At 42.5% G+C, this 22685-nt stretch overlaps 1 protein-coding gene across 1 annotated transcript; it reads right to left on the bottom strand.

Annotated features, from left to right (window-relative positions):
- Positions 1-350: 350 nt before the first annotated feature.
- LOC101158483 (serine/threonine-protein phosphatase PP1-beta catalytic subunit) lies at positions 351-21910 on the bottom strand. The gene is made up of 8 exons (XM_004080021.4): positions 21763-21910; positions 4710-4841; positions 4405-4635; positions 3051-3155; positions 2228-2299; positions 988-1139; positions 783-917; positions 351-698 (listed from the first exon to the last, which is right to left on the bottom strand). The coding sequence occupies exons 1-8, from the start codon at positions 21812-21814 to the stop codon at positions 594-596; spliced, it is 984 nt and encodes a 327-aa protein (XP_004080069.1). The 5' UTR covers positions 21815-21910; the 3' UTR covers positions 351-593.
- Between the last annotated feature and the right edge of the window lie 775 nt (positions 21911-22685).

The raw sequence follows: 22685 nt of genomic DNA on the forward strand, positions 1-22685 counted from the left end.
AAATCATTGAAGAAAAAAGGTTCAGCGCACTGTCTAGTGGGTCCCAACATGTTCACGTTGGGAGTTGGGTCATCTGGACCCCACAAGACAGCACAAGGGATAAAGCAGCATTTCTGGATGGGATGAAAGGTTCTCTTATGTCATGTAAACCTTATTTTTGGGTTACACAGACATTCCTTCAAATGAAAAAATCCCTTTTTGCCAGATTTCCTCTGAAGTCTCAAACTGTAGCAGCTCCGGTTTTTAAACCACACAGAACGTCTGCAGGTTTTTTCATCCCACGTCAAATAAAGCAGAAACCTTTTAAATCTATGTTTATTGACTAAAAGTTTGGAAAAGCAGAGGCGGGGCTAATTAACCTGTATTTATTGAAAACCCAGCAATGGTCAGTCATACGGGTGGTGTCTGTACAGGCGGGGGAGCGAGGAGAAGTGGTAAAGCACAACAAAAAAAAGTGCTACAGCAGGATCCGCGTCTAAAACGGTTACGTTGGCGAGGAGAAGCTTGGAGCAGACGGTTTGGTAGAGTGTTGGTGGGGGTTTGCTTCCTCCTCTGCAGTGTTCTTCGCGGGGGGGGCGGGGCTTTCCTCTGCTTCACCGTTTCTTGGGCGGTTGGGCTGTGCGTGGAGGCGTGACGGGCCGACCCGTGTTCATCCCTCCGTACTGGTACTTGGCCTTTTTCTCAGAGGGCTTCAGGATCTGGAACGAAGCAGAAGCGGGTTGGCGGTCACGGCGGCGCCGGGAGCTTTTCCTGCCGTTGGGGGGGAGGAGGGGGTGCCGTACCTGGAAGGAGCACATCAGGGTTTCATCCACGCTCATCATTCCGCCCGCGTTGTCGAACTCGCCGCAGTAGTTTGGAGCCGAGAATAAGGTCACCAGCTGCCGCTTGGCGAAGAACTCATAACCGTCTTCCACCACCTGGGGGCGCCAGACGCCATCAGAGAGCTGACAGAAATGAGGGAGCATGGTAAAGGGGGGGTTCTGGTACCTGGTGGGCTCTGCAGATGAGGTCCAGATCGTGGCGGTTCAGGAACTTGCTGACCACATCCGCCCCGAAGGTGAAGGAGACGCCGCGGTCGTTCTCTCCCCAGCCCTGGACGTCTTTGTCCGGGTCGGACCACAGCAGGTCGCACAGCAGGCCTGCAGGGAGAGCGGGTTTCGGGTCAGACGTGACTGCCAGAGGCCGGACACCGGCGACCCAAGACCAGAAACCCAAAACACGCCGCTCCGTCCCATCAGGCGGTTCCTACCATGACCATAAAAGGAGGGGAAGCTGGCAGCCGCCAGGCTCCACACCCCCATATAAGGTCAGGTTTAATGCAGGGGGCGGCTAGTTAATCAGGAATCAGCTGGTGGCGTTAGGGGACAGGAAATGACATCATTCCAAAAGCTGCGTTAGTGGAGAATCTTCAGTTTACATTCATGAAGGTCTAAAGAGTGAGCCGTCGTGTTTGATGCCGTTTCCAAAACGACTGTTGGGAATGAAGAAATGCCCTCAATGGATGCAGCCGACACCCCCACAGGAAAAACCCGCTTTACTCCTAGGAATATGTGTCGTCTATCAGTACATGTACCACAAACCACTGGAGACGGTTTGATGCCGACAGTATTTGGAGGAAAGGCTGGAGTGTGGCCCAAAAATTTATGATAAATAATAATTTCCCCTTATCAATCAATTCATGCCAGAAACATTTAACCATCTTTTTTGATGAACTGAAATTAACTTTTTTTGGAAAAAGTGTTTACAATTTATCAAAAAAAAAAAACATGCACCCCAACTTCACTCTGGAATTTGAATATATAGTTTGTGCCTTTCATAATAAAAACTTATAATTAATTTTATTATGATATTTGGCAAGTTTTAATCAAACAAATTGAATTGCATCTCAGCAGCATCTTTAAAAGCTTCATCAGACAGCTGCATGTTTGTTTGAAGGTTGTAGAACCTCAAATGATTTTATGTCACATGTATGCTCAGCTGGCATATTTGAAGTTTATCTTGTAAAATTGTGTTTTGTACAATAAAGTTTAAAAAAAAAAAGTCATTTCAGTTTAGAGTTCACTTTCTCTTTCAGGTTTTTCCCCTTTAGGATAAACTCAGACGCCTGCATTTAAAGTCTGATCTTGGATTATTTCTAAAAGCAGCAGGCTCACCTTCCAGAAACATTTTGTGTGATTGTGCGTGCACATGTGTGTGCGTGCACGTGTGTGTGTGCACGCTGAGCTACCTGTGTCGGGGACGTCTGTGGGCCTCATGATGCGTCTGATCTGCTCCATGGACTGCAGGTCAGGAGACAAACCTGTGGGAGACGTCCTGCTTTTAAAGCTGCGTTCACGACAAACACGATGCGCACGTCCGAGGCGCCACGTCGATGTGCAAACGCCATCGCTGGTCCTGCAGCACCATTTGAGTGTCGGTTTAGCAGCAACAGTTCTGACAATGTTTCCAGGGTTCAAATATGTGCAGAATTCACTTTGCATCAACCAATCAGGGATTCGGCTTTGGCCCATGACGCCTTGATGATGTCATCAGTGGGTGGAGTCCAATGATTTCGATTGTTTTCATCCTGAAAGTTGTAATCATTTTCTTCCCCCCCACGTGAACCCACACAAAGACCCACACTAGGACGCGATTATCAACGTTTACCCATCTCTCACAATGATCCGTGTCTTCCATGCATTGTAAATGAGATATACAGTCACTGTTTGTATTAGCCCTTGTGCTTTCTTGTGGGGTCAAAATGACCCCACCCTTCCATTGACGTGTTCTCCCTACCAGGACAAACGTGGAAAGATTTCATGTAATCCATGGACACCAGTGAAGATCACAAATCATTGAAGAAAATAGGTCAGAGCACTGTCTAGTGGGTCTAGATGACCCAACTCCCAACGTTAATGTGCCTAGGATAGCACAAGCCTTAGGGCAAACAGCTTTTGACAGTAGCTCCTCCCACATTTGTCTGGAGCTTCTACTTTATGGACGCACATTTGGACGCAGAGCAGCTGATTTTGAGATGAACCCGGCCGGAGGTCAAAAAGGAGCAGAAGTACCTCCGTGACAGCAGAAGATCTTCTCGTCCACGATGGCGGCGATGGGCAGGCAGTTGAAGCAGTCGGTGAACGTTTTCCACAGCTTGATGTTGAACCTGCGTTTACCTGTGGATGAAGACAGGAGCAGACGGATCGTTTTCACTTCCAAACGCAGCGTCGTGGCTCTGCACTCCTTCCTACAGCGTCTACTAGGGGCGTTGGCAGGTGTGTGGTGATACCGAACGTATCCCCATATTGTACTGGAGCACAATTCCTTTTTTCTTTTTAAATGACTTAGAAAAAAACTACCTGATTATCAATACATCCATCATTATAATAAAATCGTAAAAATCAGTTTATTTGAGGATCACAATGTTAGGCATCTAAATAAATTACTTTTACCCAAGCAAATGTATACTGCTTTTATTTTGGTAACTTAAAATAGAGAAAGGGAACACTAAGTATTTTGACGACAAAATATATTTCAGTATTAGACAAAAAAAAAATAGAATGAATGTGCCTTAACCAATAATGTTCTAAAGGTATGATAGAGGAAAGAAAGTGCCGTTTATTTTCAACATTAATGTCGTTTCTCCAGGACTTTTAAACAGTTCAGGAGTCTGAACGGCGCTTCAAAAACAAAAACAAAACACTGATTCTGTCCAGAAACAATGTAGTGTGATGATGAGGCAGCATGAAAGGATGAAGGAGACGCTTTAATGTGGCGAAGATGCTTTGTGTACATCACATTCTGCTCTGCAGCTGCAGCCACGCTTTCTCACACGTGGAAGTAAACTGGTATTTCATCGCCGTGACGTTGGCCATTTTTCAGAGCGTTGTACTCATCCCTCTGATCCATCAGGTCGCTGAACTAGAATCCATTGCTGGAAGGTTCTGCAGAACTTTGGCCCGCTTTGCCAACAGTATTTTGCCTGGTGCTACGTGCATTAGCCTATTAGTCGCTGTGCAGCTGCACTGCTTCACTCGTTCTCATCTGAGCCGCTAAAAAGCACAGCAACCCGTATTTTTCTATAATACTGGCAGCAGCTTGGCACAGAGTTTTGGTTTGGTTCCCATCTTAAGTAAAAACTGAGTAGTTCATGTCTCATAGCAACAAATCAAGCTGCTTCACTGAGAGTTGTCATAGTTTTGTGAGTATAGAGCTGCTTAAAGAGGCTCTGTGTGCTCTGCTGCCAACTAGTGGTCGGAGGTTTAAGTGAATAAAAAAAAAAGTTTTTTTTTTAAAGAATCAGACGCTCATAAATCGTTAAATATCCTGACAGCATTTTGAATCGAACTATCGCGATATATCGCAGAAACGATGTTTTTTCCCCCCCAACACCCCTAGTGTGTAGGCTCTGTGCAGGCGGCTCACACTCGTCGTAGAAGCCGTAGATGCGGTTGATGGAGGCACACTCGTGGTTCCCCCGCAGCAGGAAGAAGTTCTCGGGGTATTTGATCTTGTACGCCAGCAGCAGACAGATGGTCTCCAGAGACTGCTTCCCTCTGTCCACGTAGTCTCCCAGGAACAGGTAGTTGGCCTCGGGGGGGAAGCCGCCGTACTCGAAGAGCCTCAGCAGGTCTGTGTACTGGCCGTGGATGTCACCTGAGGTCGACAGAGCACATTTCGTTGCTGCAGGAGGCGGCGGCCTGTGCGCGTTCATGGACGGGGCAACCCACCGCAGATTTTAAGGGGAGCCTCCAGCTCCAGCAGGATGGGCTGACTGAGGAAGATCTCCCGTGACTTGATGCAGAGGCCGCGCACCTCCGCCTCCGTCATCTGGACGATCTTCCCTGGACGACATCCTCTCACTGTTGGAACAGGACAGGTTCCTAAATCAAACATGTTGAACACGCGTGATGAAAGTTCTCCCCTCAGGAGAACATCTCACCTTAAATATCAAGAAACTCTTCTTTTATCATTAAAGGTATGGATATTCTCAATAAAAAGTGCAACAACAAATATATACGCAATACTTTAAGTGAAAAAAGAAGCATTACACCTAAAGGAGAAATCTATTGGAACAATCTTTTAAATGATACAAACAGGAAAAAATATACATTTGATATAAATAACAAAATTAAAGAAATACATTAAAAAATTCTGCACAACATTTACCCCACAAATATGTTTCTATCATAATTCTAAAATATGTAGAAAATAATTGTAGTTTTTTCTTCTCCTTTTCCACTTTTGTAAATTCTCTCGTGAATTTTGGAACCGATTTTTGTAAACATCAAATTAAACCGTAACATTATGGTACATTTCAAACCTGATGATTCATTTGTTACTTCTCCAATCTAAATTTGACATACATAACTGCAGAGTGAAAGAAAAACAAATCCCAATTTTACTGGATTTATGATAAATAGGTTTCAATTTTATGAATCTATTCACGACCAATGCATGTAACACTGGAACATGATGTGCTTTTTCTGTTTGATGATTAATCCCCTCCTCTGAGAAAACCTTTGGTTTTATAAATGATATATATTTAATCTTTTTTATTTGTTTTAAGCCATTTATTTCTGATCAGGAAGCTTTCCTTTCGCCAACCATCTTCCTGTTATTTCTAATACTGTCATTGAAGCGGTTTGGAAAGACAACATTGGTTTTTGCATCTGATGATATCCATGATGATGTGTTTTGTACTTTGATAAACTGTTCAATAAAGTTTAAAATAAAAAAAACATCCTCTCACTGTTGAGGGGTAGTGACCACACGGATGTCCTGGATGACATACATGGTCATCTGATCAGAAATGGGGTGTCAACTGATTTACTGAGGGTCAATTTAAGGATTTCTTTTCATCAATAATAATAATCTCATTTTAAAGAGTGCCGTTTATTGGCGACTTTCTCAAACCGTTAACCACTGTAAGTAACCCCTGTTCAAGACATTGCCCAATGAATTTGCCCCCTCTCACAGAGGAGCATCAGCTAACTAGCTAGCTGAGGTTCAGCGATTCACGACCTCCTTAGACCAGAAAGAATGGAGACCAGAATTGAAGACACTTAAATACTTTTTATATCCTTATGTTGTTCAGTTAAATTCACGATCTTTTAAAGTCCAACTCCCATCATCTTTTGATCGATTGTCAAAGTGTTCCTAGTGTTTTTTTAATTCATTCATAAAGAAGTTGTGGGTTGAACTGTTGGCGCAGAAATGACCTCCGCTGATATCCCAGCATCCTTTTGTTGCCACTCTCTCCATCTAGCTTACAGCCCCTCCCCACCCCAAACTAACACAACTGCTGCAGCAAAAATGTGGAGCAATATGGGATCTACTCTGTTTAGATCCACATTCCAGCTCAGACGAGGAAAACAAAGACGCTCAGGGGTCTATTCATGGCTGCACTGGACTTTGGCCCCGCCCACTTCAGTTTCTGATTGCTTTTTCAAACGGCAGGCTTTTTTGGGGACTGAGTTTTCTCAAAAATGATGTCCTCCATCGTCCTGAGAAACGTTGCTGTGCATCGTCACCACAGCCATTCCCTACTTAACAAAGTTAACGAGCAGCACCTAAAGTTTCAGGAGACTTTCATGTTTCACAAAATAATGAAATGTTTTTGCAAACCTTTCAGATTAAACTTCGGTTTGACAGATTGCATTTAAATCCTATATGGAGTCATTTGTTTACACACTATAACAAAAGGAAAAGTGTTCAAGGTTACAAAGTTTAGATATTTCTACCAACGGATCAAATTCTCAAGAAGAAATCCACTTGATGAACTCCAGGAATAGAAAATCCTGAAACCAGAGGCTGCCGGACTGCATTCACTTTAACTTCAGAACATTTTTTCCTGATATTTTCTAAGATTTTTTTGCAGCAGCCTGACATTCATTTAAAGTCATAAAGACGCTGCTGATGGAGGAACACAGCGGTGTCAAACCCTCAGTTTCATAAACCAAAGTCACGCTGCAGGTAAGCGGAGCCGAGCGAGCTGCTCCCGTCACACGACACCCCCACGGAGAGCTGGAAACTCCCTGGAAGGGGCTCACGCAGACGAGAGCTCAGGAACGTCACGGCTTCCAGCCCAGGAACTTTTCCTGGTTGGTGAGGAGAGGCGGATTGTATGTCGAGAGTCCTGAGGAGCGAGTGTGTGTGTGTGCGCACAAGTGCAACACAAGCCTTCTATTTTTGACTTTGGAGCATGTGAACACCCCCACGGTTAGCTAGCATTGACTGTATCTGAGAACTGGACTGAGCGAGTGTAGAAAGGGCCTTTCTTCCAGCTCCCACCTAATGAAGTTCATCCCGTCGCCATTTTTTGCCGCATGTCGGAGCCGGACGTCGTCCGTAAGCAGTGATTGGTCCGAGTCGGTCTGACTCATCGTTTTGATGCTCACCAATCAGCAGTGAGCTTGTTGGAAGGCCACACCCATAACTATGGTATTAAGCCCATTGAGACGACTACTGTTGTAATATTGGGCTCTATAAATATAACTGAATTGAATTGATTTAGCACTTAAAGGCGGGCCAAACAAAAGAACAACGTGTTAAAAAAAAGTATCAGAGAAAGAACGGTTTGTTTGTCTGACCAATAGGATGTTCATTTCTCTATAGGAGTCGTTGGGATTTTGGCCTCTTGGAGCCAGCGGGCACTTCCTGTTGAGAACATGGGGGGGGACGAAGGGGCACTCAGTCCAGTTCTCATATACAGTAGATTTCTGCTCATCAGAATTGTTGTAAATATTTGTGGTGATTGGTTGACTACAAAGGGGAAGTTATAAGTGACCATAAGAAAAGGATCAGAGATTTTTGTAGGAAAAGCCCCTTCGCTGGGGTGGCCACTCCCCCATCGCCCCCACCCATCTCTGCAGTGACGTGTTTGCACATCTGTTCAGCTGATGTACAGGAAGGCCTCATCATAGCAGGACACGCACACACAGTCAGTGACCTTGACATTGTGTCACGGCATACGGAGCATGTGCACAGCCAGGTATCCCAGCATCCTCCGTCCCCACAGCACTGCGGCTTCAGCGCCCAAGGAAAAGAGGGAGACACCCACATCCCATCACCATGGAAACCGAGAGAAACCACTTTCTGGCCAGCAAGGTGTTGGTGAGCAGAGCAGCTCCTGCGTCAAAGCAGAACGGGGAGCCCGTCCTCTGACGGAGCGGCGCCTCCTCAGTCCACACACTCCATGCTACTGTACAGAGCATCACAGCAGCGTCCACAACCACACAACTCACGGTTAAAACCCATAAACCCCTAACCCATATAGTGACGAACACACACATTACATCCAAACAAAAAGTGCCAATCAGATTCAACCTAATGAGTCTGATTCAGGCGTCTGCATCTCGGGTGTGTCTCGTGCTGCAGGTTCAGACATGACGAAGCTCTCATCCAGACTTTCTGTAAAACATGTCAGAAATGAAGGCCTGGCTGAGGAAATACAATAACTACGGTTTTTTTCTTTTTTAAATAGAATAATACTTTATAGACCCCATAAAAGGGAAACTACTTTGGCACAATAGCTCTAATAAAAACAGCATATATGTATATAGTAAATAAAATATATGCCAACAATAATTACTGTCCAATGTCTAGGAGTCATTGTAGAGTCTAACAGTTATTGAAGAATGAATAGATTTCTATATGGAGAAGTCAGACAAATCATCACATCTGTGAAACAAACTAAACTCGAAGGATAATAACTTCTCTGCGTTGTTTTAGCGTGGAAAAGGTAGAATTTGAAACTTTTTGTTATATAGTATCGGAAATGTATCAAAACATTCTTTGGATGGGAAGAGAACCTTCCTGCCTCCGTCAGGCTTATTCCTGTAGATCTTATTGTTCTTAATCCGTGCAAAAGAGGAGTGTGTTGTTCAGAGAGGATGATGAAGGTTAGTTGGGTTTGTGACTGAGAAACCAGTTTCCTCTTCAATGATTGATTCCAATCTTCCATTCAGTTCTCCCAATGTTCTGTCGCTCTGATCCCTAAAAAGATAAAAAAAAAGCCTTCTAGCTCTTTACGTTGTGCTTTTTAATGCATAATATAAAGTTTCATATCTTGGCAGTGGGATTTCTCAGTTGGTAAATGCAGGACGGGCACACGAGATATCAAGGTTCATTTCCCAGGGACACGATGAGCTCCATCCAAGGTGGGTGAAGTTGGGGCTAGACCACAACTACATTGCCACAAGGGGGCCCGAGTCTGTCCCTGGCCCCAGGTCGGATAAAATACAGGGTAAAAATCTCTGGCAAACCAGTTGTGCAAATCAGTTAAGGCGGATTTTCTGTGGCGATCCCTAACATGATGTGCCGAAAGGTGAGCAGTCTAAAAGGTCGTGTCACACAGCCACTACGTATATTTTGCGCGTATCGCACGGATGAAAATACGTCGTACATATATGTGGGAAAAAGTGAGAAAAGTTGTAGTTCTTTACATTTTCATAGATGAATTAAAACCACTGAAGAAGAACAAATAAACTATGCAAAGAACACGTCAATTAAAGTAAAAGTCAAAATTCTTTAGTCACCGTTTCCGTTTTGTAATCTTAATATGAATTCTGCGGCGTATACGCCATAGGAAAGTTATACATCGGTGGTTCATGCATGAAAAGTCAGTTTGTCACACTTGGAACGTTGTGGAAAACCACAAATTTGCGTATGCATCTCGCAAAAATCTCCTACAATTAAATATTTACGTAATAATTGTGTATAAACCAGATAAAATACGCATAAACTGCGTAATTCTCAACCAACCAAAAATTCTTAACAGCTCAAAACTGAATTCACGTAAAAACCAGCGGACCGAAACCTTCGATGGACATCTGTGCACATCGACAAATGATGAACGCAAGAAACTCTTATGAATGACGGAAATGACGCATAGGTCAAGCAAGACAGAAATTTCATGTGTGGAAAATGCGCAAAGTGTGCTTAGGGGCTGTGTGACGCGGTCTTAAAGGTTTTTCAAACAGTCAGGACCTCTTGGGTTCCAGTTTTCTGTCTCCCCCGTTTTGCCCAAATTTCCTCACCATTTACTGCCCCTTATACGGCATTTCCTATTTTTGGGGGTTGTTCAAACTAACACTTCCAAAACCCAGGTCCCTGGAAATTTCCCAGAAGTCTCTGCACTAGATCGCTCACTGGATGGGGAAATATAAACTATAATGCATTTTGTTTGAATGATTTGTCATTTGGAAAAAAAAAATGTATGTACATTTATTTTATAAACCATCTATGTTTTCATCATTACAACACAGAAAGGTAGTGAGCATGTGTTCAATTGAATTAAAAAATGCTATTTTAGACCATTTTACTTCTTTTTAGCGTCAAAAAAACATCTCGGTTACAACTTAACTTCCTGTATACAAGAACACAAACACCAGTGCCTTACTGAAGCCTTTTTAACACAAACAGAATTTAACTGCAGAATTAAAACACATTTGGCATCATAGATAACCTATAGTCACCGTCAGAAACGGTTTAATCTTTCCAACAGACTGATGGCTCAACTCAAATCAGGTTTATCCGTTTAATTCAGGAAAACTTTGACTTAAATGTTAAACTTTGACTCAGAGCATTCCCACCTGTCTTAGTTGTCTTAGTTATGATTGTGTCGTTTTCAAGCGTATAGCAATCACCCTTCTGTGTAATCAAACTGTCCCAAATAGGAACCAACACTGCCTGACGATCAATTTCACGTGTTATTGTGCAAGTGGAATAGACAACAGGTTTGCCATTTGCTAGAGCACAAGACTGGCAAATTCACCACTGGCGCCTGGTGTTCTTCACTGAGCACAGTGACAGACGGGACAGAGTTTGGAGTTGCAGCGGGGAGAACGCTCTGCTGCATTATCCTCCAACATGACCGCTTTGGTAGTGGGTCAGTAATGGTTTGGGGTGGCATTTCTTTGGAGGGCCTTACAGATCTCCATGCGCTCACCAGAGGTTGCCTGACTGCCATTAGGTACAGAGACGAGATTCTCAGACCGCTTGTGAGGCCGTATGCTGATGCAATTGGCTGGACCTCATATGACTGAAGAGTTTCAGCAGTTTTTGCTAGACAAAGGTATTGATCTAATGGACTGACCTGCCCCTTCCCCAGACCTGAATCTAATAGAGCACATCTGGGACATTGTGTCTCCGTCCATCCACCAACGCCAGGTTGCACCACAGACTATCCAGGAGTTGGCGGATGTTTTGGTCCAGGTGTGGGAAGAGATTCCCCAGGAGACCATGTGCCACCTCATCAGAGGCATTACCAGGTGTTGCAGGGTAATTCTACAGTCATGTGGAGGCCACACCCACTACTGAGCCACAAAAACATTACATCCAAGTTGAATCAGCCTGTTGTGTTCGAGTACGATTCCAGACCTCCACAGGCTAATAAATGTAATATCCAATCATAATTTGTGTGTGGTTGTGTTGTCAGCACATGCAACTATATAAAGAATAGAGCATTTAGAAAGAATATTTGATTCATTCAGCTATAGGATGTCTTTTTATATTGTTTCCTTTATCTTTTTTAACAGCATCCATCAGTTCACTAGCTGAATTTTATTTTTCTTTTTCTTCAAGAATTAGGTAAATATCAGTCAAAATGTAAATATTTACATAGTCAAATTACCCAAAAGGTACAGGTACCTTCTTCTTGGCAATGCAGCAGGAAAAACAACTTAAATTTTAATCAATCACCCCTAAAAACAGTTCCTACTTTCTTATTAGTTTAAGTAACTTCACAATACAGGCTTCCAATAACTAGACTTTTTTTCCCCCCAATCTTTTTTGTTATTTGGTCATAAACAATCTCTAAAGTCCCCCAGTTTGTCTTGTAAGTAGTAGGGTTTGTTTTGTGATTAATTGATCCTCCTTACAATAATTCAGTCAGATGCTTGAGTGTTTGTGGTGCGTTCAAGTCCATCGTCACACACTGGAAGCTGTAAACTTTGTCTTCTTGAGCTACTACACCAGACGCTGCTCCTGCTCAGCCTCTGCTTTGTCAGACGTTCTGCTGAAATGCTCAAACGCACGGGCCACCATTTTTTCCTAGCAATGAGCTCACATCAGATAAAAGCTGTGCTTGGATCGCTCCCCTCCTTACAGGGAGATCTGCATTCCTGGGAACTTCTGAACCTCCGAGATGGACTCTGCTGAACTGCAGCCAAAGATGCACAGTCCTCAACTAAAGAGGAACCAAACCAGTATCAGTTCTAACTAAGCTAATGTTCAGAAATCCTAAATCATTATTTATCTGGACAGAACAGGATGGAGTGTTCACTCAGGAGTTACTTTTTAAACCACACCGAAGTAATGTTACAAAACACCTCAATGTATGTGTATGGTTAATGTGGGTGGGAGGAGGAAACCGGCAGACGGCATTGACAGACTCGTCTGATCAGTTTTCAAAACAGGCCTGAAGTTTTTGTCGTCCCGGGAGGTCAAGGACTTCAAAAGTGACAGATGTGAACGCCTTAGAGAAGGATGTAATGTTGGAAGTCTACATGACTGGGTGGTGCAGAAGCAGGGGGGTTCAGTCCACAGAGAAGTCGGATGGTTTGTGTCAAGTGTGTCCCAGAAACAGAAGAGGGGGAGAAAGTGAAAGATAATTGTCTGTGGAAGGCATTACCATATATGGGCACTGCCATACAGAAGGAGGAGGAAGCAGTCAGTCAACTTAAAGAGGGAGTGCTCATACGCTCCAGAGCTGCACGTTATGAGATGAGAAGGAGACCATTATGCAGGGGCCAGGCCTCGCTCCGGGTCAGAAGCCAAGAAGCCGAGATGGTGCCGGACTGGCGGAGAACCGCGTGAACTCGCATCAACCTCCTTCAAGAACTTTCTCAAGGACACACTTCATCGGTACAAAGCTGGACTGAGCCATATGCCTGTGCAGGATCCCACTTCACGTGGCATTTTTAATCCAGTCATCCAGGTCTACAGCCGAGTTACATGCAACGCTTTGTGCCGACCCAGCAGGCACCAACTGAGTATCAGTTGAATGTATGCTTGTACGTAGTCAGTGTTGTGTCATCAGCCAAGTGACGTGGTGTTAGCATCCTCCAGCACAGACAAACCCGACTTGGTACGATCAAATGCGTAAAACATTTGATTATCATTAAATGCTAAAGGAAACATGAACTGAAGACTGGGGAATGAAATGAAAACAAGTCCCTCATTCACACTCCAAACTGTTCACATTAAAGATGATTACAACATGAAGTGGGCTGTCCAAAATATTAAGATTTATCTTACAAAGTCAAAGAATGCACCTCTGTTTTCCTCTTCATCGATGGGTATAATAAGGCCAATCTATCCCACGATTCTTTCTAAGCCGTCACTAAAACTTGAGAACATGAAGATTAGTTAATACTTTTGTAAAATAAATCAAAAAGGCGACATTTTTCCTCCAGTTAGGTAGTAATTAGGCCTGCACAATATACCGCAAATTTATCGTTATCGCAATATCCAGCTCTGCAATATGGATATCGCAAAAGACGGCGAATATCGCAATAAATCGCAAACCCAAAATGTGTTAAAACAATCTTCTAGCAGCTTGAAGCATTTAACGAATCAAATAAATCCCTTTATGCTTTGACCAATCAGATGGACGCCTTCCCATTGTTGACCAATCAGATGGAGGCCTATTATGTTAACCCTGGTCCTGAAGAGCCTCAACCCTGCCTGTTTTCCAGCTCTCCTTAACCAGCTTGCTGTTGATTGGCTGACTCAAGTGATTTTACATCCTGATTGACTGAACACACCTGATTTTGGTTATTATCGAGCAGTCTAGGGAGAATTGGAAAACAGACAGGGTTGAGGCTCTTGAGGACCAGGGTTAGCCACCCTGACGTTTGTCCCCCATGTCGATGAGGGTCATTTGGAGTATAATTTTTAAACTGTTGCAATGAAATGGGAATGATGTTTTTGTTTATTTTTCTATTTGTTTATTTACCGCAAATTTATCGTTATCGCATTATTGATCACTAATATCGCATATCGCAAGTTTTCCTCATATCGTGCAGCCCTAGTAGTAATACATTCTTTGGGTTTGTTGTCTCTGCCTTGAAGATTTTAAGCCCTACTCCGATCATCTTTTGCTCTATTATAACAGCTATGATTATGCCATTTTTTTGGCAAAATAAAAAGAAGTTCTGGGCGAGACGGTTGGCTTTCTCTGCCAACAGTAGGTACCCCACCCCCTTTTCAGAGAGCTTTCCCGCTAGCATACAGGCCCTCACCAACCCAGGTGCAACAAAAAAGCCAAGCGATTTCGGAGCTATCCAGGCGTACGGTGTGGATCCAGATTCCAGCTCAGACAAGGAAAACAAAGACGTTCATGGATCTACGTCTGTAGGTGGATGCATCAGAATGGAGCACCCATTGATTTTCTAGGTCACAACTATAATCTTTTTTTAAACAGCATTTTTTCAGCTGCTCCTGATTCACAACAATTTGCATAAAGAAATACTCAAAAATGTAATTTTGAGCTTCATTTTCATTACATCTGTCCATCAGAAAACAACATGTTCAAAACACCATTTTCATCACAGTGGGTCTTTAAAGTTAGGGCTTTGGTTCAAAGATGTCGTTAAACAGGCTCTATTAAAATGAATAAGACTAAGGCAAAATACAGTATTGGTGAAAAGAAAAACAAAAAGTGAAAACAACTTCTCCTCAGCTTCAGCTGTTTAATGCTGACACTTGCCAAAATAGCTGTTCTGACAAGTTTGCAAAAATATAGAAGACACTTAAGGGAACTTTTATTGGGTCAAGTAACCCCATGAATTTTAAGAAGGCATGACTCGTGCATATTTCAGTCTCAGCTGCAGCTCACAACGTCAACCCAAAAAAAAATGCTCCATCAGACCGTTTTTAGCCATCCACCTCCATTTTCTACACCCGGGCGAGAAGCCAGGAGCTCCCCTACACTCCATCAAACCCTCGCCCACACAGGGGCAGTGGAAAACACTGAACCCTCAGTGACTAGAAAATGAAATACATAACTTCAAAAGAAACTCCTAATGCAGAAATCCCATCCTCACAGTGGCATTTGTGTGTGCAGGTTTTGCATTTTGGGGGCGGTTTTGTTGATGTCAGGGGTGAATGAATGTCTTTGTGGAGCAACAGAAAGGATGAAACTGAGAGGACAGAGCGAGGGAGAAATAAACAGGACGACGCAGGAGTGGGGAAAGTGGAGGAAAAAAAAAGGAAACTAAAACTGAAGGCAGCAGCAGCAGAGGGAGTGAACAGAAGAGAGAGGTTTATTGCGAAGCTTAGCTGGGACGCTGAAAAGCCTGGGTGAGAGCTCTATGCCGTGTTTGGTGCCAGGGGCCGAGCACTCCTCGCCACACAGGCACCACCATTGTTGTTTCCATAACAGAGTGCCACGGCAGCAGCCTGAACGCCGCACAGCCATACAAATTCACATCACGAAAAACAGGACACTACTCTTAAGAACAAAACAAAAAAGAAGGGTTTTATTCTTATTCTCCAGTATGTTAAAACCATGACTGTTAAGGCATAACGGCCTTTGGAAACCACGCAGACGAGTGTCATCAATGATGTCTCCAGGTGATCCTCTCTGCAGGACGACACAGCACAAAAGGTCTACAAGAAAACAAACCACCATATTTTCATGACCATTTAAAGTCTTAAATCTTCTTCAAAATGTATGGAGCGCCCTATGCTGCGGTGCACCGTATGTGTTGTTGCCCAACTTCGGTAAAGAGGACAGCATGAGGACGGTAAGGAGGGAAGTGAGGACGTGAAAGAAGACACCCCCATGAATAGTACAAAATTGCTGCATTATGCAGAACATCGTTTTGGCGACCCTGAAAATGCAAAGAGACACGCTTATGAAGCACAATTTAAACTGCTAGCTATCAGCTACGCGGAGGAACATGGGAATCGAGCAGCTGCCAGAAAACTCAAGATGAAGGAATCCATGGTTCCCACCTGGAGGAAGCTGGAAAACGAACTCAGACAAGACAAAAAGCTGAGTTTCAGCGGAAACAAGGCGAAGTGGCCCGAGTTGGAAGACCGACTGGAGCGATGGATCGGAGAACAGCTGGGAGAAGCGTCTCTACAGTCACCATTCCCCTGAAGACAGTAACGCTTGCAGAGGAAATGAAAATGGAACATTTTCAAGGAGGTCCGTCTCGATGCTTCAGTTTTATGAAACGTTGCCGTCTTTCCACCCGAGCAAGGACTACGGCGGCGCAGCAACCTCCAGCAGATTACAATGAATAGTTGTCCATCTTCCACCCCTTCTGCTGGGAGGGAGCGCCGGGCGAGTTACGCCACACTTTGTGAATGGATTGCAGATACTTGGGATAACGTGTCTGCTTGCTCTGTTCTTCGAGCTTTCGCAAAAGCCGGCATCATTCATGAGGAGCCGCACGGCTACGAGACGGACTCTGACAATCACCAAAGGGAACCTGGCGTGTTTGATAGAAATTTAGCCCGGCTGTTCATTTCAGATACAGAAGATGAGGACTTTGATGGATTTTTGGATCCTGATTAATGACAGAAAAAAGAAATCACAACAAACTCAGTTTTGCTCCCGCTGCCTTTTTTAAAAACACACACAAGCATGCATGTTTTACCGGGATGTGTTAACGTGCCTGTGCCCTAAAACCAGTGCGGCCTTGTACGTATTAAATATAGAAAAACAATAATAAAGAAAAAAATCCAGAAAGCACACATTGCTGCAAATAATTGGCCGGCCAACCACGTGGGAGCAGCTACATTCATTTGCGCCATTAGGACTGTTGCTAAAGTCTAAACTGAATAAAGAAACTGATTTAAGAGGCTTTGAATGCTTGAGAGTAAAGCACAAACAGCTGATCCTCTGGGATTTTCACTAACAACAATAGTTTTAATGGACAAACCCCGTTTTTTAAAGTGATGAGAGCAGCATGGAGCAGTTCTCTTGAGAGTTCAAAGAAAAATGAAAAACATTTCTGGTTGCACAACACGTCAACTCACAAGGCAGAACACCACAGAAAGTGTCTCTACTGTCAGTCAACAAGAACAGAGTATTGAGACAAGTAAAGAACTGAAAAACATCGGTTAAGTATTTGTTCTGCTGCCACGTCCTCCGCCACGCTAAACAGTCGAGAAAAGGTGGTTTCACTTACGCTTTACACATCGACGGGTTATGTGTGGCATTTTTAAAAAGCCCCGAGTTGCTGTGATTTCCTGGTTAGATAGTTCCATCAAGTATAGCACCAATAACACGAGAAGCACAACAACTCAGAAGGAAAAAGGAAACCATCAGCTCAGATGCCTAAAACAACAGACAGCTGAGTAATTCACATCTGCTACATGACTAAAAACATGCTACTTCAATCAGTTTAAAAAAATCTGTCTTATCCTCAAGGATCATTACTACAATGAGCTCCAGGAACAGGAAATGTTTGAACTACAGCAGAAAAAGAAATTACATAAATACAATTTTAATAAATAAATAGAAATGTGAAAAAATATGAAAGTCAAACACATACCAATGTAATTATGAAGTAAAGGCAGCATAAGTTAAAAAAAACAACAACAAAAAAAAAACAGGATTTTAAAGTTGTAAATGCTTGTGCTGCTTACGCTTCCACTTAAAGGAAAAGCTGCAAAGAACAAAATTGTTTTCAGTGAAAAACAAAAACAGCAATCGTGTCTCCGAGAAGCCTTCCTGAATGAAAACCACGTCGTCAGTCCATCAAGTTCAGCTCGTCAGCCCAAAACTGAAAACCTGCTCGAGGACATATTTGCTCCTCAAAACACCACCATAAAAGTGAAATATTGTGACATTCCCTTTACAGATAAATGTCCTTGCCTGAGTAAATTTTCGTGAAAATGTGTGTTTTCAAACACGTTTTTGCAGAATATTACTGATGGAGGAGAAAATTCAATTTAAAAATCGCATTTCTGAGTTTTTCTTTATTGAAATCGTTGTGAATCAGGAGCAGGCGACAAAAAGGCTTCTTGAAAATATTGTATTTGTGATGTGGAAAACACACTGGGCGAGCGACAAGCTCCCTGCTCCTACCAATGAGGAGGGGAAGGGGGGCGGAGTTGCCTTGTGCAAACAGCCCCGCCCACAACTTGGGAGATGAATTTCTAATGACCTCCTGCAGAAACTGTATCCTAGAAAACGACAATTTTTGTTTTTATTTGGCCTAAAAACGGCATAATCGTGACTAAAATACCCCAGGGAACGCTTTGAAAATAGTTTAGAAGATAGTTGGAGAAGGACTTTAAGGTCAGAACTTTGGTTTTGTTTCTTCAGAACCACCACTGCAGTTTCTGGATTTGGTGCTTGTTTACAAATGAGTAAGCATCTCGATCTCATGGCGCTGCTAAGAATATCCCAGCAGCAGGGGTCGGCTCTAATCTGTGTTCAACGGCTTTCATTGTATAAAAGAAGCCTTTTGCTACTTTTCTGAACGCATAAAATCAACTACATGATTTTCTAGATCCTTTTTTTCCCCTCAAGAATCTGGAAACAGAAAAGAGAATTTAAACTAACTTCTAAACTCAAAGTTGTCTTTCTTTCTGTGAGATTGCATTTAGTTGGCAAAAAAGTAACAGAGTTCTTCAAATAGTGGTGAAAGCAGAAGAATACAACTTTATGATGCTGATAATTGTGTCCAAATGAATTGTTCCTGGAGCTTAACATTAATTTGACGAACAAGTGATATCTTAACCCTGTTTACACTCCTCTTAGTGTCGCATGACGTCTAAAAACATCCAGTTTGAGGACAGAAAAACAACGAAAGGTCTCAGTGCTGCACCCACAGCCCTGAACCGGAGTTACCGAAAGAGAAGGTTGGTCTCTGCCCGGAACAGCTGTGGCTGTTGACATTTAGTAAGAGATGAGGAGGCTCTCTGTTTGTGCGTCTGTGTGCAGGAATATGTTGGCTAATGCAGTGCTGCCGGAAAAAGCAACAGGAATTGCTGGAGTTGTTGCAGAAAGGCTTGGCTGCACTGGAGCAAAGGAGTCAACCCTTGAAGTGTGAAGAACAAAAACAACAACGTTTGGAACTTGTCAAAGAGCTGCTACTCTAGATTTGGAAGTGTTTGAAACTTCACGGTTGTAGCAACAATGTGACGGGACAGGGACTCCCGTCAGACCTTGGTTCTCCATTCCAGACATTGGTGAAGTCACAGGACGTGACCAGAGTATGACATACGTGCAACCATCCTGACCAGATGAGACTAAATGTTTAACGGTCAATGAAGTATTTCCTCTACAGAACTAAAAAAGGAGCCAAGTAGTTGTGATCAGGCAGCAAACGAAGAAACCCAAATGATTCTTGATGAAGTAGAAAGCAGCAGCATTAAGGTTTCAAACTACCTTAAATGCATCAACCGCATTCAAGTCTGCTGCTTTAGTCCAAACCCAAGGGCTTCTAAAAATCCCACTCCACCTACATTTTTAACTTTCGTTCCTAAGCGGTCTTTTAATTATGATTATGCAGTTTTTAGCCAAAAAGAAAAAAAAACTCTTACGTTTTTAAGACAGATTTTCTCCAGAGCGGCAGGAGTCCATCAGAATTTCACCTCCAAGTTGAGGCTTGGAACTGGCCCTCCGCTGATATCCCATCTTCCCTTTGTTTACACTCTCTCCCGCTAGCTTACAGCCCCTTACAACCCCAAGCAAACATTAGCGACGCAGCAAAAAGTGGCGAGCGATGTGAGCTATCCAGCCGTACAGCGTGGATCCAGATTCCAGCTCAGACGAGGATAACAAAGACGTTCATAGATCTAGTTGTCCGACAGCGGATGCATCAGAATAGAGCGGAGCAGGGAGACTTTGGCCCTTCCATTTCAGTTACTGCCTCACAACAGACCTTTTCCAAACTGCTTTTATTATTTTTATCTGCTCCTGATTCCTCAAAATTTTGATACAGAAATGCAGTTTTAAGATTAATTTTCTTTATACATGTCCTCCATCGTGAGAAAAATGCTACAAGAACATGTTTAAAAACACCATTTTCATTGGAATGGGTCTTTAAAAGCACTTTGCTGAATCCAAATTCACTAAAAACAAAAAATTTGATAATTTTCTTTCTGAGCAAATCTTTTTTTTTCCTGCCAAAAAAACTAACAAAATAATTGTGATAATACAAAACAAATCAGGTGTAGGATTTGGCTTTTGACCATCTCAAAAGTTCAAATCAATCCTTTTTGCATCAATGCCATGAGCTGCATCATCCTAGGGGTGAAACAACTGTTGGTTGCTCTTTGGTAGCGTGCATCCCCACAGCTTATGGGTATGTTTACGCTGAAAGTGTCCAAGCTTTTTCTTCATTGTTACTTGCCTTTTTGCAAACTAAAAAAAAGGATTTTTCTAAATGTGTATTTTTTTCCCATATATTGAACAGAATCAAAACTACGAGCCAACGATCAAGGTTTTAACCGCATCATGGGGAAAGTAAAATTTTTTTATGTACAACATCTCCCCATCGGTTGGTAAACTCCTCCAGAACACCAACTCCGGAAAACGGAAAGACGTTTTGTTCGCCCGTGTAAAAGTTTAGCGAGGACAGAGACATGCCGTGTTCTCGGTACGTGGAAACGGACAAATGGTTTCATCTGCGTGGGGATCCCTTATTTAGAGCTGCTGTGAGTCATCCACCACCGCCAAGCAAAAACACAACAATGCTACTAGACAAGCAGCCTTTCTTTGAAAGTACTCGGATACTCTGTACGCAGAAAAAAAAAGTGGCTGAGATTTTAGGCCAAGGGGTGGGCCAACGTTTGGACTGGGGGTGCCACAGTTTTAAAATGTAACAGATCCAGAAGCTGATCAGTGGAGTGTTTTGATCATACAATGGACAAAACTGTGCTCTAATTTGAAAAAAATTGGAAAAACCCAGACTTGAATGATTGGAAAAATGGCGGAAAAGAACACGAGAACTTAAAAAAAAAAAAAAAAAAATCGTCTAACACTACATGTTTGCAGAAATATTTTCTGCACTTAAAGGTCAATATTTTTGCAGGACACCAGAAAAGAAAACATCACAAAGGATTATCAATATAATTTATTCTAGTTTGTCAGGCCCTGTTAAATAGTTTGGTGGGCGGCATGTGGCCCCCGGGCCGTAGTTTGCCCACCCCTGTTTAAGGCATTACTCCTAAAGAAATGGACCCTCCATTATTGATTAGTATGAAACAGGAAAATTAATTTTTGATTGGTTTTTGTGTTATCCCTTGATCCCCCAAAATAAAATTATTAATAGATAAAATAGATAATAGAAAATATGTGGAACTATGATGTATACATTTTTACCACTTACATACGTGTATTGCACCCAACTTTTACTTAGTTTATTTAGTTAAGCTGCCGTTCACAGCACGAGCTGGTTCTATATTGTAGAGGTTGTGTCATTAAAGTAAAAAAAAAAGTAGATATAACTTTAAAACTGAGTTAGGAAACAGCAGTAAAGTAACAAACCAATCAGCCCAATTAGGGTGCCGCCTCAAACAAAAAGCCACTGCTACAACTTTTAGCGCCACTGCTCCCAAAACTACACTTAAAGTAGATCCTCAAAAGACATTAAAAATATATTTAAATGTAAAATAAAGACGGATAATACACACACATAGGTGTACCTACCACTCAGCCAAAAACTAGTATTTTTCACTCAAGAACCGGGCTACGCTAGCTAAACCGGGTGTGTTCCTCCCCGATTCGACACGAAATGTAGCCTTAGACTGTTCAGGTCAAAACAACACACAAACCAAGAGAATCTGATCAATAACGCTCGATAAACTCACCCTCTAAAAGCCTGGAAATCAAAGAGTCGACGTCCAACTCCCCCTCCGCCATGTTTCTGTAACAAGCAGTCGAGCCCTCCGCAGTCTGGAGAAGGCAGGGTGGAGAAGAAGACCCGCCTCGCCGCGAGCGCTGCCGGCCTCCTCCCAGTAAGGCATCTCCCGCTGCGTTCAAGGACCCTCGGATCGTTTACCTCTCGGCTTTTTGTGTATCTTGGATCGAACCGAAATCGTTTTACGTCGGTAGCATCACATCGGCCTCTTACTGTGAAACCGATTCCCGTTTATAAAGTTTTTTATTATATCCATAAAACATAACTTTGCACTTTGTTTCGAACGAAAGTGCTTCGCTTCTGCAGTTGAAAATTTTAGAGTCCTATTTTTACAAACTACACAAAAAAGGCCAAAGTGCATACAAAACCCAACTAAAAATCACATTTTTTAGCTCATTTATTTATTTGTAATAGGTCAGCTTTTCTTTTTCTTTTATTTCTTTCTAAATTGGTTGTACAACAAAAGAAATAAAATACATTGAACTTTTTTGGGAGGGTTTGAAAGAAGAAACATTCAGAGAAATCAATTTTATTGTATTACTTATTGCAACGAGCCAATAGAAGAAACTTCCAACAATCGTTTCACTGATTTTTACACATGTCCATTAAAACCAAAATGAATTTATTGTTTATGCTTTTGGGATAATACATTTTTCAATGTATGCATAACAACTCTTTATTTACTGCACATACTTTTTATTCATTTCTGTTTGGTGATATACAGTACAGACCAAAAGTTTGGACACACCTCCTCATTCAAATAGTTTTATTTACTTTCATGACTATGAAAATTGTAGATTCACACTGAAGGCATCAAAATTATGAATGAACACATGTGGAATTATATACATAACAAAAAAGTGTGAAACAACA

The sequence above is a fragment of the Oryzias latipes genome, chromosome 18 (assembly GCF_002234675.1).
Source record: "Oryzias latipes chromosome 18, ASM223467v1".
NCBI lineage: Eukaryota > Metazoa > Chordata > Actinopteri > Beloniformes > Adrianichthyidae > Oryzias > Oryzias latipes.